General features: G+C 38.9%; 1 protein-coding gene across 4 annotated transcripts in view; it reads left to right on the top strand.

The window, feature by feature from the left end:
• The window catches only part of LOC147012100 (1-phosphatidylinositol 4,5-bisphosphate phosphodiesterase beta-4-like), a 203,532-nt gene that overhangs the window by 47,498 nt on the left and 143,908 nt on the right, over positions 1-12,126 (top strand). The window contains exon 1 of one of the 4 annotated variants that reach the window (XM_085858349.1): positions 2,791-2,914. The exons of 1 other annotated variant lie outside the window; for it this stretch is intronic. In XM_085858349.1, the coding sequence (XP_085714475.1) occupies positions 2,869-2,914 (46 nt within the window). In that variant the 5' untranslated portion in view covers positions 2,791-2,868. Of the gene's footprint in view, positions 1-2,790; positions 2,915-12,126 lie in introns of those variants that run through there. 2 more of the 4 variants (XM_085858346.1, XM_085858347.1) reach the window with 2 other exon arrangements.

The raw sequence follows: 12,126 nt of genomic DNA, 5'->3' as shown, positions 1-12,126 counted from the left end.
TTGTTAGAATTTTTGTATTTCACTCCAGATTCCGACTTATTTTGTTCACTAGATCCGATTCTCAAATCAGACGTAATATTTAGATTCTATACTTTAATTAGTCCATGACAGTAAATGGTGTTTCCAAATCAAGGCATCGGCAAAACACTCAAGCAACCACAGAGGTCTGACCAAGATGGCGGCATGCCATGTGTTCCACCTTCTGATGGCGGCACGCCGTCTTGGTGAGGCTTATTTTGGTTTTTAGTGGTGAGCACCATTGGCCAAAAGATAAACATGGGCTAAATTCTACATTGTTTCTAAAATTGTCAGTTTTCATCCGATTGACTTGAAATTTGAAGAGCATTTGCATATCAGGTCATTGAATTCAACCACCTATTAATTTTGAGGTCAATGCATGCCAAAAGGTCAACATCAGCCAAATTTCTCAAATTATCGATTTTCATCAAAATTAGCTTGAAATTTGCAGAGGACTTACATATCAGGTCACTGAATTCAACCACCTATTTTGAAAGTCAGCACAGGCCAAAAGGTCAACATCGGCCAAATTTCAAATATCTTCCAGCTTAATCCGATTAACTTGACATTTGAAGAGCATTTGCATATCAAGTCACTGAATTCAACCATCTATTTTTTTTTTGAAGTCAATATCGGCCAAAAGGTCAACATTGGTTATGGCCCCGGTATGTTCTAAAATATTTCACAAATTGATTGGCCCCGGTATGTTCTAAAATATTTCACAAATTGATTGGCCCCAATATGTTCTAATGGATCAAGCATTGCATGGCGGAGGTATGATCTCTACCGAGTGCCCTTTAGTTGATGGTGTTTGACAGTGAATTGGCTGTTAGTATGCTAACAATAATATTTACCTCCACCACTGAAGGTGAAGGAGGTTATATATTCAGCCCCTCTCTGCCTTTGTTTGTCTGTCTGTGTGCAACATATCTCAAAAAGTTATGGACGGTTCCAGATGAAATTTGGTGGGCAGGTTCAGTGTGTGACATGGACGAACTGATTAGATTTTGGTGAAGATCCGGATCCGACTAAGACAATTTTTCAAGCGATTCTTCACCATTGAGAGATCGGGCTAAACTAATATATATAGCATGATATCTCAAAAAGTTGTGGACGGATTCGGATTAAACTTGGTGGATAGGTTGGGTGTGTGACCACGACAAATTGATTTAATTTTGGTGAAGATCTTAATCCGGATCTGGATACGCTAATTATTTAATTTTTAAACCCTTCACTTTGAAATTAACTTCACCATTGAGAGATAGGGCCAATAACGATTATATAGCATGATATTTCAAAAATGTATCGGGTCCAATATGTTCTCGTGCATCAGGCACTGCGTGGCCGAGGTATGCGCCCTCCCGAGTGGCCTTCTAGTTTAGAATAGTAGTTCTTCGTTCCATTCATTATGAACAACCAACTTTGCAATACTTTGAAGAGATTCAAATCAGGATTGCCTAAACTTGCATATTTTCCAGTAACAACTCTAATCACAACAACACTCTGGAAACAATACTACTATAAATAAATAATTAAACATTTGCTTGTGCTAGTGAACAGGTGCATGCACCATGCAAGTCACAACATGTTCGAGAAATCTTGTGCAGTGAACACATACTGATCAGGTGGCTGCATAAATGGTGCAAGATTGATCTTGGTGATGCTAATGCCATGGATCCTGAAGTTTACTCTGCCATGACAGAGTAAACTCAAATTATACCGGAAATTATCCTATGGTTTGTTTATTTATAAAAGCCAAATTATATACAAAGCATACGTCATAGAATAAATATTATAGCAAACATGATATAGACAGGAAACAAATATATCCATACTGCTACATTGGAGGGGATATGTATTAGATTGATGATAATTACCATAGTCCATGTGTTTGAGTAGCTTACAACATTTTGATGTAAATCAGGGATCCATCAGAAGAAGTTATCCTGTGCTTTTGTAGGCTGTGAGCGGCAGCAGAGTTGACATAAACATTAGGTAGGAAAGCATTGTTCATTTTGTTCTCGCTGTAAACCAGGTGAGTTGCCAGGTGAGGTGGTACCAGATAGGATATTTTTAGAGGTGTTGATATCCTGTGTGCATCTCTCAACAACTTCCGACAATGGTTTGACAGGCGTCGTGATGTCAGCCGGCCGCGTGAATGCATCGCGGCAGGAACTGAATGCCATGTGAGTTGCAGGGCCAGGAAGCATCATGCTTGGGCATTGTGGGTGTGGCCATGGGAGAGGTGATAAAAGGGGCTGTGCATGGGGGCAGGAATTAGTTGAGTTGAGGAAGTTGGAGAGATAAGCCATTCCCTCTGGGCTTTGTATCACTCCTCATCTGGGATTCGCATTCTCCGCTCTACAATGTGTGGCCCTCCCAGGTCGAAAAACCAGTTAAAACCAGTACACATTTTCAACTGGTCTCTATTGGTTCTAATTGGTCTTTAACTGGTCTCTATTGGTTTCAAATGGTACCAGTTAAATTCAGTCAGAATTCCAATTTCCCAGTTGAAAAAACCAGTAGCTCATATTTGTACCAGTTAAAGTCTTACTGGTCCCAGTTGATACCAGTTGCAATGTACTGGTCCCAGTTGATACCAGTTAGTTAAATACAATTGTATTTCAACTGGTAATATATCACTCTATTCCAATTTCCATATTAAAACCAGAAAGAAACCAACTGGCTTTACTGGTACCAGTTGGCTACTGGTTTTCAACTGGTACCAGTTGATCAGTAAGCTACTGGTCTTTACTGGTTTTTTGACCTGGGCTATGATCTCCCTGGCTTTTGTCATTCTGTCTCTCCATTCTCCTCACCCTACTGGATGCTTCGCCTGTTCGCTGGTCCATGCCGGAACTTGCAGACATGCTCGCAGTGGAGTCATTTCGATTTGGTACCGATATCCTTTAACAAAGACCTTGCCTGTCGTCCTCATTGTGAATGCGTGAATGATTGTGTGCCCGTGACCATGTTTTTTATTTCCCTGCATAAAGGCTTTTCATCATACCAATCTACAGGCTTGGTGTTGCCTTCATGGTTAAGATGGTGAGCTAAATATCTTAGGGTTCTTGAGTTCAAGCCCCTACTCATTAAATTAACACCAGGTGGGTTGATTAAGCCTGTCATCATTTCAAGTTTTGTAAAATGAGTATGAGCTTATTGGTAACAGGGGGCAATTGCATCAGTGACACAGCTGTGCCCCCAGAAAATGATGCAGCCAACCAGCCCCAGGCTGCATTTGAATAAATAAATAAAATAAATACCAGTCTGTTCATTTGCTTTATTATTTGCCTGTATACCCACGGTCACAACGAACCCACGACGCATTTGTGCCACGACACGACAGAAAATTTGGGCAAATTGTGGGTCATCGGGGGTCGTCGCAAAACAGTCCGACGAAATGTTGAGCATCGTGGCATCAACTTGCCGTCGTGAGGCAAAATTGGACATGCACCTTTTTTGCTCGCCAATTTTTTTTTTTTTGTGGTATCTATGTCTTGTGGCTGTCGTGAGTCTGTCCTATGACAGTCTTGCGTTATATAGACGGGAGATGGACGCGCGAGCATCCTACGAGTGACCCACGACCTGATCATGTGACAAAGTCCCCCGACAATGCCCGACAACTCACGATGGTCTCACGACTGTCGCACGACTGACTTGCGACACACCCACGACATAACCACGACATATCTTTTTTTCTGTCGCGTCCCCATCGCCAAACCATCTTTAATGTGTCGTAGCCCTTGTGACCACTAAAAATAGATTTCGAGCATGTTGTAAGATCTGGCCACGACAAATATTTTATGGGTCTACCACGACAAAATTTCGTACGATCCGTTGTGCCCGGGGCTTATACGTGTACGTCGCTTTTCTTTCGGGATTCTCCGTTTTCATCGTCCTGCGCCTTCTTATTGGTATTCCTAATAAACCTGGTCACGTGACTTCCCTTAACCACACCCCGGTGCACCAATGTATGTATGCCCTAGTATAAACTCCTGATACATCACAGCGTCAACCCCCTCAAGTTCTGGAATGAGGTCATTGATGAGGTGTTCAAATGTAGCAGGGCCACCATTCTTTCGGCCAAAAGAAATAACTTTATATTGGTAAAGTCCATTCGGTGTTACAAAAGCCAAACTTTTCTTTTCTCGTTCAGTAAGAGGTATTTGTTAATACCCCTTTAGTAAGTTAAATTTGCTTTTAAACTTGGCTTGACAAATCCTGTCAATGCAATCATCAATCCTAGGGATTGGATAAGAATCCGTTCTCATCACTGAATCCATCACTACTTGGGTACCATGATGCAGGGTGAACTCTACTCACTGTCACTACTGTATTCAACCTCCTTATTCAGATGTTCTAACTTTACGGGATTCATCCTGTACGTTAAATGACCCAATTTCTGATCTAAGTATGCTAAAACCTCAATGTTAGTTAGCCTTGGACATGTGTTGTCCCTAATGTGGTCAAACTTCACTTCATCACACATCTTATTTTGTTTCTGTGGTAAAGCAGGTGAGGCTGTAATCGCACTTTCTGGTTGCTCTCTGTCATGATAATTTTTTTTACCATACTTATATGACACAGTCGTCTTTGCTTGTGTCGACCTGGAGTTTCAACGACATAATCAGTCTCACTGACTTTTCTTTCAATGGGGGTAAGGTCCAAAATACCTTGCCTGTGATGTTTGATCTGCAATTGGCTGTAACACCAAAACCTTATCACCAGGAATAAATTCCCTGTCCTTGGAATGTCTATCATACTTCGCTTTCATTATGTCCTGTGTTCCATTTAAATTCGCTATGGCTATTTCACTTGCCCTTGCCAATCTCTCTCTGAAATCAAACACATAATCTAGTAAATTTAACTGTGACTTCTCATTAAGTCACTGCACCTTAAAAAGCTTCGATAGTCCTCGCACAAACACTAGTTCAAAAGGACTGAATCCAAACAACTCCTGAAATGACTCTGACAGCAAACAACGACTGGAAGAGCACTCGGTAGAGCACATACCTCTGCCATGCAATGCCTGATCCACGAGAACATATCGGGCCAAATACATTTTTGAAATATCATGTTATTCAAAAAGCTATACAGTACTATATCGTTTTTGGCCCTATCAATGGTGAAGAATCACTTAAAAAATTAAATTCTTCTCGTATCCAGACTCGGATTCGGATCGTCACCAAAATTGAATCAATTCTTCCTTGTCCCACACCCAAATCATCCACTAAGTTTCGTTCGAATCCATCCAAAACTTTTTGAGACATACTGTATATCGTTTTTTGCCCGATCTCTTAATGGTGAAGAATCACTTTAAAAGTTCTCGTAGTCGGATATATATATCCTTTTTCGCCCCCTTGGAGTCGCCCTGTCTGAATCCCCCTCCTTGGAAAATCCTGGCAATGGACCTGCAAAGTGTAACGTTTGTTCTTTGAAATGAAAGATTTTATATAGTGCAAGTAAAAATAATCTAACCCCTCTTCTCCATTAATTACGTTTACTCCGAGCATTATCCGTGTGGGTTTTACAGGGAGTGCGATTAGAGTCGGGACCTATAAACGATAGTAACACAATGACGAATGAAAGTTTCTAAAGGGGGGGGAGGGGGAGGGGAGAGTGTGGTGGGAGATGAAACAATGGACATGGTTATATGGTTATACTCTATATGGTTATACTGTACATAATACTTGGTGATATAACTTCAGTATCACAGTGAACATGTTGATCATGCCCAAGCCTCATTCTTCAAGAAACTGGATAATACAAGGAGAGAATTGTTTGACCATTTAACTTTGGTGTATGTACAACTGTTGTATATCTACAGAATCATGAGTCCTTCAGGAGCCGAACCAGGCAAAAATGGCAGTGGGAGGGGGAAAACTCTTTGTAATCGTCAGAATCATTATTCACAAAAGATGAATACCAAACTGTGGAAAATACACAATTATAACCAACTTGTTTTGTCAAAAAAGACAAAGGGTCAGAAAGTTTACAGCATGTTGGCTGCATAATTGCCTCTGCCGGGGCAATTTGTGAATGTACGAGATATTGCAGTTTGTATTCCATTGTATTTTGTTTTCCAACCGCAATAATAAAAATAAATGTTAGAATTAGTCATCGTTGTTTCACAGTGAATTTGCTGTTATTAGTATGCTAACAAGCTTATGTTCTTTATTCTCATTATTGCGATATTGGTATTCAGTTAAAGCCCTGCTGATGCTTCACGTGCTTGGTCGAGATGACCTTTTCCCTTGCTTGGTGAAGAACAGTTTACATTTTTAGAAATATTAAATATGGTTAATGGTTTACAGAAATGATTTATAATGTTGCCTTACAGGCTAGCTTCTATGCCATCCCATAAGTTTTTCTTTGTTGGACCTTATTTGCAAGCTGTAAAGTATTTATGTAATTTTACCTCCACCACCAAAGGTGGATGGAGGTTATGTTTTTACCACTGTCTGTCTGTTTGTTACTTGGGGAAAAATATTTTTTTGACAAGTATATTGATCGCCTCCATTTGTTTGTTTGTTGGTTTGTTTGTTGTTTGTCTGTCCGCTCACCTCCAGCCCAAACCACTCAACCGACCGTTCTGAAATTTTGGAGATTATGGTAAATTTCTTCAACGCGGAACACTGTGATGGTTTCACATTGAAGTTTCGGAATATTTGGTCGACCAAAAAGGTCTACTTAGCCCAAAAGGCCAATTTGGGCCAAATTTTCTAAAATCCTCAAATTTCAACCAATTGACTTGAAATTTGAACAGAATTCCTTCTGAGATATCGTGTGTTCACCACCATCTCTTATGGTTGGTGGGTTTTACCTTACTTGCTGGGACCAGCTTGCTGGTCAAATAATTCAACCACCTATTATTTTTGAGGTTAACATCAGTCAAAATGACAACTTGGGCCATAAGGTCAACCCAACATACTTAGGCCAAACTTATTAATTGTTCCTAAAATTGTCAATTTTCATCCGATTGACTTGAAATTTGAAGACCATTTGCATATCAGCTTAAATAATTCAAGCACCAATTCTTTTTGAGATCAACATCGGCCAAAATGCCAAATTGGGCTAAATTTTCTAAAATACTCAATTTGCAAAAGATTGACTTAAAATTTGAACAGGATTTTCACATCAGGTCAATGAATTCAACCACCAATAAATTTTAAAGTCAAAAGGTCAACACAGGCCTAATTTCTAAAATTGATGGAAACAGCAAAAAACTATATATATATATATATATATATATATATATATATATATATATATATATATATATATATATATATATATATATATATATATATATATATATATATCATTAGATCTCAAAAAGTTGTGGACGAGTTATGACAAAACAAGATGGATGAGTTGGTTAGGTAAAAAGAACAAGCAGATTAAATTTTGGTTTGGATCCAGCCCATCAGTGGGAAACAAAATGTGACAGAAGTATGCGCTCTACCGCGTGCCATTCTACTTTGTAATGTTTTTGGAATGTTTGCCAAGTGTCACATTGTGAATGATTTTTCATTACTTGGCAAAAAAAAAAAAAATTTGACAAGTATGTTGATCAACTCCATTTTTGTGTCGGGTCGGCTTGGCCTCGGCATGGCACAGCACTGCTCGGTTTGGCTCGGTATGTTTGTTTATTATCTTGCCAAAACGAAGTTTTTGCAAGATATGTTAGTCAGCTTGTATTTTTTTGTTTTGTTTTTTTTTGTCTGTAATCACGTATAAAAAATTCTGCAGAGCACAGTTATCATTGGAAATTTTTGTAACTTCGCATATCAGAGGCCTATAGAGGTCCCTTTCAGTGCACAAAATTTTGAAGGTCAAGGTCAAACGTCAAGGTCACTTTGTCGCAAATCAGGGAAGTCGACGAAACCCTTATTTTTTTAGTAATTTTGATCGGATCGTCTTCAAACTTCATGGGAATATATTTCATGGTCTGGCGCTCAGCTGATTAATTTTTGGTGGCGATTGGCCTTGACCTTCATGGTTAGCGCCTAAGGTCAAACATATTTGACCCCAAGGTCAAATTTTCAAGTTTTAGGAGCCATATTGTGTAGTACCTCAAATTGAACACCTTGATGAGTGCTTTCTAGATATGTCAAGCTTGAGACATTATGACGTCATTTGGTGACGTTATGAGGCAAAAGCATATTTTTCATGGTTACTCTGTAGAACTATTCTCATCGGAATCTCTCGTCGGCAGATATTCCTCAAGGAGTCGCTCCTGGTGGATAGCAGCTCTGTTGACCTCAGTGTGACCTTGAAGAAGTCACACGTGGTCACCTTTTGGCAAGATACGGATCACCCTGTGGGTGACATTGGTTTTTTGTCTGTCCGCTCGCCTCCAGCCCAAACCACTCAACCGATCGTTCTGAAATTTTTGGAGATTGTGGTCACTGACCCTGCAATGGTTCCACATTGAAATTTCATAAGATTTGGTCGACCAAAAAGGCCAATTTGGGCCAAATTTTCTAAAATCCTCAAATTTCAACCAATTGACTTGAAATTTCAACAGAATTTGCATATCCAGTCAAATAATTAAACCACCTATTATTTTTGAGGTTAACATAAGTCAAACATAAGTCAACTTGGGCCACAGGGTGAACTCAACATAGGCCAAACTTATTAATTGTTTCTAAAATTGTCAATTTTCATCCGATTGACTTGAAATTTGATGACCATTTGCATATCAGCTTAAGGAATTCAAGCACCAATTATTTTTGATCAACATAGGCCAAAAGGCCAAATTGGGACAAATTTTCTAAAATCCTCAATCTGCATAAGATTGACTTAAATTTTGAACAGGATTTGCATATCAGGTCAATGCATTCAACCACCAATTATTTTTAAGATCAAAAGGTCAACACAGGCCTAATTTCTAATATTGATAGATACGGCGAGCAACTGTGTGTGTGTGTGTGTGTGTACATATATATATATATATATATATATATATATATATATATATATATATATATATATATATATATATATATATATATATATATATATATACATATATATCTCAAAAAGTTGTGGACAAGTTATGACAAAATAAAGTGTATGAGTTTGTTCGGTGACAAGATCAAGCGGATTAGATTTTGGTTCGGATCCAGCCCATCAGTGTGATACAAAACGTGAGGTATGCGCTGTACTGAGTGCCATTCGGCTTTGTAATGTTTTGCCAAGTGTCACTCAGTGGGTCATTTTTCATTTGTTTGTTTGTGAACAAAATATCTCAAAAAGTTGTGGATGGATTTCAACGAAATTTTTGCCTTCTGTCTGTCCCATCCTGAAACACGTAAAAGCTCCTCAAAGAGAAGAAAAATAAGCAAACGCTGCTTAAAATTAATCAAAACCTACGGGAAATTATAATTTTTTCAATCAGATAAAAAAAATTTTTTTAACCCAGGTGGTATATGAGATAACAAACCACTGTCTTGATTGCTCCTAAATGTATTTTTATTTTCTGGAAATATGCCGTGATAGCTTACGGCTTGTGAAGAAATATGATTATTTTGGAACTTAATATGCTGGTTCCTCCATCTGTTTATGTGTAACATTCCATTGCACCCATCAAAAGACATCATATGGCTGCTGTGTTGCTCCCATGCGAAGCCAAAGACATCTTCAGAGCGGTCATATTCACAATTGCCATGCCCTCCCCATGAGTTTTTCCTTCAGTGCAAAATGACCAATGGGACTGTTAAAAGGATCATCAAATATCGAACGTTTAGAGCCAATATAATAGGCGTCACTGGCCTTGTGAAGGTATAAGCCTCATTCTTCGGGCCTCTGTGAAGTACATTAGGAATCTATCCGAGCTATATAACCACCTAAATGGTGGTTCAACCACAATGGATGCAGGGTACTTTCCATGTGGATGCTAATTGTCCCAAACCCAATCTGTCCTGTAATGGACAATTAATAATGACATACGTTTCAGGGCCACTCAAATAACTTTGTGACCAATTGACTTCATGTGCGTGTTTAATAAGTAAACGGGGAGGGTGGACAAAGTATATAAAGCATTTATTTACACAATTTATTCACAAAGATGCCTACCCTGGGTATCGGACAAACGGAATCTACTATTGTCTCATGTGTTAATGATGTTCTATCAAAACTACGCAGATAAGAGTTGGGGGGAGGGGGGCGGTGAGGGGTTGAGTTGTGGTTGGGAGGGTGTGAGGGGGGATTGAAGTCTTCAGGTTGGGAGGGGGAGGTTGATTGTTCAGATTCAGCACGTAATCGCTACCAAAAATCATGTGATTGAAAAGCTACCAAATCACCATACCGCACTGGTGGTGATGATGTAATGTGAAAATGACAATTAACCACCAGATATCCAAAACTTGTGTAAAGGCTTCTTGAGTTAGTGGGACTCATCATCCCAACTGCAGCAAAGCAGTAGAGTAGATCAGTAGTTGCATGCCCCTGAAGATCCCAGACTTCGAATCAAGGATCTTCAGGAAAATTGGGTAAATTTGACAGTAATGAAAAACTCTTGAGCTTGAACCAAAAATTCCCTGTCAATGACTGTTTTCAGGTCGTACTATAGAATCTGTCCCTTATTGGGCATGGGATCCATGAACAGCGAAAAACACAACATAACCCTACTTATTCAACATACTGTTTCATGCACTCTCAAATTTGAGAATTTATACCCTACTTATACATATGCCCATGCGATGCACCTGGTATTTAGCACTGCTCAAGTCAAAGAGTGTGATTCATAATTTTGCCTATTATTCAAAGTCAATCTGCCTTCAAGTTCAATATGAGTCAAAGTCAAAAGTCTTGTCAAGGTTGATGAATCAAAGTCAATTTGTTATTGCAATGCAACAAGCTCGAAGAGTAGAGTGTGAAGTAGTTATCACAATTAAAAACTGAGTTCAAGAAGTGTGATATGCATATTTTGCCACATAACAAAAGTCATGAAAAGGCTGTAGAATTATAAGCATTGGTGTAGCTGATACACCTCTTCGCAAAGAAATATGAGTGAGAGGAGAGGAAGTATCTCCTGTGCAATTCAAATTAGGCTCAAATATCATCATATTATCTCAAGCGATTGCGATTGAAAGTTATAGCGCACAATAATGACTGACTGTGACAGTGAAAGATACGTACATGTAACTACACTTGCGGCAGGTCAGTTAACTTCCATATTTATGCCTTAATGGTGAAAAGAAAGCTAATTTTTGTAAGAAGTTGATCTTAGCCATTATTAGCCTAGCCCTAGCGACCACCAGCGCCATCAAAAGTTTGGAGGGAACTAACCACAAAAGTTGGAGACATCTGACGGCAAATGCAGAAATCGATAAACGAAAAAGAATCATACAAAAAGAAAAAGAAAAAAAATCGATACAGAGTGAGCCTGATAGAGTAATCGAATAAGTGTCTATTAGTTCAGACTTTTTATTGGCAGAGAATTGACAGAGAATTGAAAAAATGATCGATTTGTTTGCCGTTGCTGGGGCGTTGCTCAGGAGAAATTTTTGAGAAAAACGCTCAAAAAAGCTCTATTTACGGTGAAAACTGCCGGCACACATATGACATTGTTAAAACATCCGATGAACAAAATTTACATCGACTGCGATTTTAATTTTGCCTGACCGCCATAAATGTCAACAAGCTTCTTCAATTAATTCCATTTTGCCAAGTAACAAAATGGCGGATTTTCATGTCTTGCTTAGCAACCGAGGCCGGATACCAAAAATTTGATTTCAAATTTGACGACAAGTTTGATGACAAATTTGAGGTCACCTCCTGAAATGATCGACCAGCATTACAACCTGGGTCTCACTCTACAGTTTTATCTTTGATATTTAGCCATAACACCGGCTTCGCCGGTTATCATGCTGGTTGTCTGTCTGTCCCCCCGAAACAAGGAAATGCTCCTCGGAGAGAAAATAATAATAAGTAGAAGTTGCTTCAAGTTAATCCAAACCTATGTGAAAATGACAACATTAAAAACAAAGTTGTACACATGAGGTTGCATCTTCACACATTAAGTGCAGATAGTGCAACATATTGAACTGAGATTTACCCAATCGAATGTTTTCAACAAATCAATAAGCTGTTAACCTC

Source organism: Eptatretus burgeri, chromosome 15, assembly GCF_056783735.1.
Source record: "Eptatretus burgeri isolate ZD-2024b chromosome 15, Ebu_testis_v1, whole genome shotgun sequence".
Classification (NCBI taxonomy): domain Eukaryota; kingdom Metazoa; phylum Chordata; class Myxini; order Myxiniformes; family Myxinidae; genus Eptatretus; species Eptatretus burgeri.
This window is presented reverse-complemented; position numbering and strand designations above follow the sequence as displayed.